General features: G+C 36.2%; 1 protein-coding gene across 1 annotated transcript in view; it reads right to left on the reverse strand.

The window, feature by feature from the left end:
• PSMD12 (proteasome 26S subunit, non-ATPase 12) overlaps positions 1-7,698 on the reverse strand; it is a 17,032-nt gene that overhangs the window by 4,450 nt on the left and 4,884 nt on the right. Inside the window, exons 2-7 of the mRNA XM_006776675.2 lie at positions 5,699-5,758; positions 5,482-5,610; positions 4,153-4,260; positions 2,424-2,528; positions 1,121-1,270; positions 649-783 (exon numbers count right to left, since the gene is read on the reverse strand). Of these exons, the coding sequence (XP_006776738.1) occupies positions 649-783; positions 1,121-1,270; positions 2,424-2,528; positions 4,153-4,260; positions 5,482-5,610; positions 5,699-5,758 (687 nt within the window). The remainder of the gene's footprint in view (positions 1-648; positions 784-1,120; positions 1,271-2,423; positions 2,529-4,152; positions 4,261-5,481; positions 5,611-5,698; positions 5,759-7,698) is intronic.

Here is a 7,698-nt window from a genome sequence, read left to right on the forward strand (position 1 = left end):
TGCCCTTGGCCGGAATCGAACCTGGGACCTTTCAGTCCGCAGGCTGATGCTCTATCCACTGAGCCAAACCGGCTAGGGCTGGGCTATTTTTTTAAACAAATGTATAAGAAGAAGTCCTTATAACAAAGTCATATGGAATACACATGTAACAATTTTCCAAAGTAATGTTAGGTCTTTACTGTAACCTTGCTAGCAGGTGACCTGCTGTATATTACACACACACACACACACTTAATTGATTTCAGAGAGGAAGAGAGAAGAAGAGCGAGAGAAACATCAATGATGTGAGTGCATCATTGATCCGCTGCTTCCTGCAAGCGCCCTACTGGGGATCAAGCCAGCAACCCTGGCCTGTACTCTGACTGGAATCGAACCCTGACCTCCTGGTTCACAGGTCGATACTTAACCACTGCACCACACGGGCCAAGCCATATATTTTTAACAGTAAGCCTATTTCTTTCAAGGTGATAGAGTACTACCACAATAGTCTGAATCAATAAGGATAAACTGAATTATCAACACAGTGAATACAAAGCAGCATTATAAAATTGCATATAATTACTGAAGTTAAAATTATTTCATAATAAATTTAAAAATGCAGATTGTTTCTCATAAGTATCAATGTCAAATATAAGAATATGTTCTTACCTGTTGCCACTTTTCATTTTCGGCCTGTATACAGGGAGTATCATATATTGCTCTGTAGTGCTTACAAATAGACAAATAGGAGCCCTCGTGTTGATCCAGCTGAATCATTAAGTTATAATATTTTAACTTTAATTTCTGGAAAAAAAGAAGAAAGTTGACAAGGTAAATTGGGGTTTATTTTTTTTTTCCCCTAAACATTTTTTTTTAATAAAAAATATATTTTATTGATTTTTTACAGAGAGGAAGGGAGAGGGATAGAGAGTTAGAAACATCGATGAGAGAGAAACATCAATCAGCTGCCTCCTGCACACCTCCTACCAGGGATGTGCCCGCAACTAAGGTACATGCCCTTGACCAGAATCAAACCTGGGAACTTTCAGTCTGCAGGCTGATGCTCTATCCACTAAGCCAAACTGGTCAGGGCTCCCCCTAAACATTTTTAAAGTAAATTCATATTGAGACATATACTTACCTCTGTATTTTCTTCCTGGAAAAATTTGGTGTTAATTTTCTTGCTGATGATCTGTGTACGAATGTAATCCTTCACAGCTAGGCAGAGCCTCATTTGCTCCAAAATAAATTCCACTCGCTCTTTCTTTTCCATTGACCCATAGGTTTCCACCTAGAAGAGGAAGTCCCCAAATGAATTTATAATATTTTAAACCTGCAATAGAATTAACTACATATTAAAACATTCACCGTTGATAAATAGTAAGAACGTTCACACATTTTTAGAGTGCTGATGATGATACAGAAAGCTAGTTTCCTCCAGGAAATTACATAATACATTTTTTTTCTTTTGGTGTAAAGTTCCATGAATTTTAACACATTCATAAATTTGTGTAACACTTTCAGAGAGAGTGAAAAGGAGTGGGGGTGGGGAGAGAGAAACATCTATGTGAGAGAGACCCATCAACTGGTTGTCTCCAGTACTCGCCTTGGACCGAGGGCTGGAGCAAACCCACAACCCAAGTAAGTGTCCTTGACTGGGAATCGAACCTGTGACCTTTTGGTGTGTGGGCCAATGCTCTAACCACTAAGCACACCAACCAGGGCTAGAAGCTAAATTTTGAGCATAGTTCATGTACATTTTTCTGGTGAGACAGTCTATGGTTTTTCTCAGATTTCTTTAGCTCTTTGCTGTCTCATTTTAAGATTACTAGTACTCTTAAGAATTGACCACCAATTTAATATTCATTAAGAATAAAGCCAATAATTAATAGCAAATTCTTAACACATAAGTAAATAGTATATGAATTACTGATTTTATTTAAATTCTGAGAATTAAAATGTTCAAATAATAGCACAAAATCAAGGTTAACTTGTTAATCCTAATTTATCTTCAAAACTTCTTTAGAGCCCTAGCTGGTTTGCCTCAGTGGATAGAACATCAGCCTGCGGGCTGAAGGGTCCCAGGTTCGATTCCGGTCAAGGGCACATGCCTGGGTTGTGGGCTTGACCCCAGTAGGAAGCGTGCAGGAGGCAGCCAATGATTCTCTCTCATCACTGATGTTTCTCTCTCTCTCCTCCTCTCCCTTCCTCTCTGAAATCAATAAAAATATTTAAAAAAACAACACTTTTTTAGAAGTTAAATGTATTTGGAACCATAATTACTCTATTTCCAATTATTTGAATAACCTCACACTCTACTGTATTCACTCTAATTCTTGGTGCTTTAGAAAAAAAGTAATAAAGTGCTGAAATAAGCTATTTCCACAGGAAAATAATGCTGACTAAACATAAAATTCCACACACTCTATAATGCAGCATCTTACCTGTAACTCTTGTAAAATGGAGGCTGCCTCTTTGACGTCCCCACTTTGTTCTTTGATAGTTGCTAATGTTTTAGTTAGTCGAGCACGTTCAATTTCAACATAGATCTACAAATACAAGAAATTTATTATAACTATCAAATTCCTATAGAAATATATCAGAATTTTAAAGATAGAATTAAACTATTATTCAAACTAGGCAAAGTATTTATTTTGGAGTTATTGTGCACTTTATCTTCCATGTACGAACAGAGCTATATAATATTTTATACTTCACAATCACTCGATTTTAAAGAAAATGTCTTTATAAAACATTACTCATATTTTGCAGCTTTGCTTTGAGAACCTAAATATAAAATCACTGTGTTTAATGAATGACAGACTACATGCTGCATAAGTGGCACAGACAACAAAAAGAACCTTTAAAAAGATTGATTACTTGAAAAATAACACCCTTTACAAAGAGCATATACAGCCCAGTAGCCACAATTCAACCAATACTCTAATTCTGATTAATCTTTAAATACAATGCTACTTCCTTTAAAAATATCTGATCTCACCCTAGCTGGTTGGCTTAGTGGATAGAACGTCGGCCTGAGGACTGAAGCGTCCCAGGTTGGATTCCAGTCAAGGGCACATGCCCAGGTTGTGGGCTCGTTCCCGGGAGTGGGGTGGGGTGGGGTGCAAAAGGCAGCCAATCAATGATTCTCTCTCATCATTGATGCTTCTATCTCTCCCTCTCTCTTCCTCTCTGGATTCAATAAAAATATAGTAAAAAATACATATATATCTGATCTTGCTAAGTATTGAAGTTACTAGCATTTTTTTGTAGCTATAAGTAATATTGTAGATTTGTAACTTCCAACAAATTAAACATTAAAACTATAACTACATAACTTACAGAGCCTAGGAAACTAATTTTCATGTTAAGGCTTGCCCATTTAGCCTTTGCCCTGAAGCAACTCCCTTTCCCCAATACATCCCTCAAAGCCTTAATCTCCAATAACAGACTACTTAGTTTCCTAAATATACTAGGTGTTTCTTACTTTGATTTTTTTGGTATATTATTTTCCCTATGTGTAAAATGCCCTTTTCCCTACCCCTGGCCCTGTAGAATTTCTATTCATTCTTAAAAAGCCAGCTCAGCTATCATCAACTCTTTGAGGCTTCCCTGGGCACCTCACCCAATCAATCCCTACCTCTATGCTACAGGGCACTACATAGTGTAATGACACAGCCCCATAATTATTTTTATAACTGATCTCTTTGAGGTAAAAGAATAGTTCTTGCTCATTTTGGACTTAGCATTACAGAGGTACTCAATAACATTTATTGAACTGAACTGATTAGTTAAAGAGACAAAAAGTTAAATACAAGCTAAGTTTTTGTCTTCAAACCACAAAAAATCTATCTAGAAAGAAACTTATCTACCACAGTCACCATTCTGTACTTGCCCTTTTTTTTTAGAGAAATATGATACTGGGGGGTTAGGGGTGGGGAGGATGACATCACAGTGAAATTTTGAAAATTAACCTCACACTGCTAACAATTTAAATATTAGAGTGAAACTTTAGCTATCCCAAATAGACTTTTCAAGCAGATTCAGGCCAGGGTGAAGAATTAACCTTATTTTTAAATACTAATAGAAAATGTCTAAATACAGTGTAAAAGTATGTCTGAATACAAGTAAGAGAGTACTTATCAGCATGAGTTACGCCAATAGACAACTCACCTTTCCTTCTGTAACCATTCGTAGAGTATCAATTAATCGAAGTTTGATCGGAAGGTCTGTGATTTCCTCAACGTAAGTACAGCATTGTTGAACCATTTTTGCAACAGCCTAAAATAATAAATAGCACTCATAAGTAAAATTCATTCCCTAAACAGGAAAGGGAAGTACGTTATTGATGGAAGTGCTGTGGTTAAATTTGGTCTTCACAAGCAACTTTACACACGGAAATGCCTATAAAAGAACATCAAAGAACATTAAAACCTCCCTGATAGCTGAGAAGTACTGAATACCTAAGAACAAATCAATAAAGGTTAGGAAACCCTTAGGTGCAAGACTGTGCCCCTCCCCACTACAACTGGTGAACTGATTATGCAAAAAGGTGGAGCCCTAACTGGTGTGGCTCAGTGGATAGAGCGTTGGCCTACGGAGCGAAGGGTCCCAGGTTCGATTCCGATCAAGGGCATGTACCTTGGTGGCGGGCACATCCCTAGTAGGGGGTGTGCAGGAGGCAGCTGATCAATGTTTCTAACTCTCTATCCCTCTCCCTTTCTCTCTGTAAAAAAAAATCAATAAAATATATTTTTTTAAAAGAAAGCTGGAAGAGGCATGCCTGCCACATTTATTGGAAGGCTTGCTAGCTAGCTTTTTTTTGCAGTCAAGCATAAACATATAGAAGAAATGAAAACAGACAAAATAATAATAATGGAAAAGAAAAGCAGAGTTCAACTTTGGCTATGAGAGAAGTGAGGCAATGACCAGCAGATAATATGATTAAAGAGTCAGTGGCAGAGGCAGACGGTAAAGCAGTTCCATCATCTGGTTGGGGAGGAGCCACAGTCAGTCACCCATATTCATCTCGATAAAATGCGGTAGTGAAAGGAACAGCATCTCTTGCCCCGTTTCCTCACAGTGAGTATAAGCAGGTTAGACTAATTTCCTCCAGCTCTAACATTCCATCCAGGTCAGGGGTCAGCAAACTTTTAAAAATGATTATAACAAAATCATTTAAAATAATGAACATGAAGATATGGAGCAACGTGGAAATAGACCAAAGCTATATCAACACTCTCACTAAAAGTACGCAAATATACAAAGACTAGAAGAAACAAAAGCAGTTATGAGAATATGGACAGAATTTTTAAAAACTCTTTAGAATGTTGTAATGTTGAGTTAACAGATTCACAAAAAGGTTTTCTGAAAGTCCTTATTTAAATGCAAATGTATGGAGGGTTGATGGGGGGAAAAAGAAGACATATGTAATACTTTCAATAATAAAGATTAAAATAAATAAATGCTAATGTATTTGTTTTTGTGCAATCATGAACTTACTTGTTTTAACTGACTCCGTCTTTTTGACAAAAGCATAATGTTTTCATTAAGTAAATCCCATTCTTTAGCTTCATAACACATCTTCACTACTGCAACTAAGATACGGGATGTAGACACCATATCAGAAGCCTGTAAAAATGAACATATATCCAAAGTTAATGGAACCATATTAAGTGAAATTATTGGCAACTGAAGTTTTGCACTATAATCTACTCACAGTACGGGTCTGTTTTTCCAAAGAGAGAAGGGTTTCAATGACTTCTTGAAGTCTTCCTTCCTAAAATAAAATATTAAAATGAACAATGAAAACCATGACCACCAATGCAAAAACTACATAACCAGGCTAAAATGAGATGTTTCTGACACCGAAAAGAAAGAAAATCAGCAGCCTATTTTAGAGCAAAAGGACTACTCCATAACTACTTTTGTACTTTTCATGATAATGCTTGCTTTTCCCAGGGATTCTGTAGTCAGTGATTTCCAACCTGGGTCCCATAAGCTACCTTTAACATTTCAAAATACCTAAGAGAAAGTGAATATAGAACAACGATTTAGCACCCGAGCAAAATTTATCAACTCAGTGCAGTAACATCTGTTTGTTTATCTTATTCTAAACAGAGATTCTTAACTGATGGTCACGTGTCTTTAAAGTATAAAAATAGGAAAATGAATTTTCTTTATAAATTTCCATAACAAATATTTAAATCATGAAGTTTTGAGAAGAAATTAAAAAGGATATTTTGTGGTAAAAAGATAGAAAACCCTGTTTTAATTCATCAATGGCTATAAAAATAAATAATTGCCCTGACCAGTTCAGTTCAGTTGGTTGGAGTATCATCATGCACACCAAAGGGTGGAAGGTTTGATTCCTGGTCTGGGCACATATCCTAGTTGTGGGTTCCACCCCAGGTCTGGGTGCATGCAGGAAGGGAACGATATCTACCTATCTCTTCCCCTTTCTCTCTCCAAAATAAATAATATAAATAAATAAGTAAATATGCTAAAGAGAAATGAAGACCTGTTGGCAATACCAACACTTGCTAAATCAAAAGTCATGTTCTTAAGCAGATACTGATCCAAATGAACTACACCCCTTCCTGCCTACTGATAATAACCTCTACCTCATTTGCAAAAACAAAACATTCTCCCTGGGACATATTAAGAAATGAAAAACAACAAAATTCAAACAATATAAACCCTAATGATAACATACCAGGGCTAAAATAAGCCATCCTATTAGGAACCACACATTTTGATAAAAACAAAACCAACCCCCAGCAAAAAAACTGCATTTAAGATACTGATATTAATTAACACTGAATAAATTGGAAGCAATGAAGAGGGTTTTATTCAGAAATTGTTTTTCTAATGGGGAAAAAATTTTATTTTAATGACATTCATGGACAACACTTGAGTACTCTTTTACCAATGAAAGAAACTAATTAAATAGCTTTTGAATTAAGGGCACAAATAATGTTTGAACTTTTCAAAAATACTGTTTCCATATTTGTCAAGGTAACTTTTAAACTATGACTTTTCTATGCAGCAGAATATGTACTGTAAAGCCATTGTTTGAACTTATTTAATTGACTCTTAAACATATATGATTACTAACATTTTAACAATGTTTCCTGTGCAAAGGGGAGCAGCAATTCTGAAAGCTCTACAGATTCACATATACAATAAATGCTGGCTAAATGTCCATCAGAGGAAAAGAACAAAAAACAAATCTATAGTACTGGCCCAGTGGCTCAGTTGGTTGGAGTGTTGTCCTGCACACCAAAAGGTTGAGGGTTCGATTTCTAGTAAGGGCACATATCTAGGTTTTGGGTTTGATCCCAGGTTAGGTCTCCTAGGGGAGATAACTGAGAGATGTTTCTTTCTCAAATTGATATTTCTCTCTCTCTCTCAAATCAATAAACATACTCAGATGAGAATGAAAATAAATACATAAATAAATAAATAATCTATAAATTCTTCAAAATATAGGCTAATAAACCACAAAATATCACAGAATGTTAGAACTGGAAACACTACTAGACATTTAATCCAATCATCTTACTTTAGAGAGTAAAAGAACCGAAGACCAAATAGTTCAGCCACAAAACTAACCAGCAGAACCAGAGCCCAGGGTCCTTGTTTCCCCGGTCCAAGTTCCCTTCACTAAACTGGACTACATTAGTTTAAATCACCCCTTTGCTTTGATCAAAGTAATTT

This window comes from Myotis davidii, unplaced genomic scaffold (genome assembly GCF_000327345.1).
Source record: "Myotis davidii unplaced genomic scaffold, ASM32734v1 scaffold69, whole genome shotgun sequence".
Lineage (NCBI taxonomy): Eukaryota > Metazoa > Chordata > Mammalia > Chiroptera > Vespertilionidae > Myotis > Myotis davidii.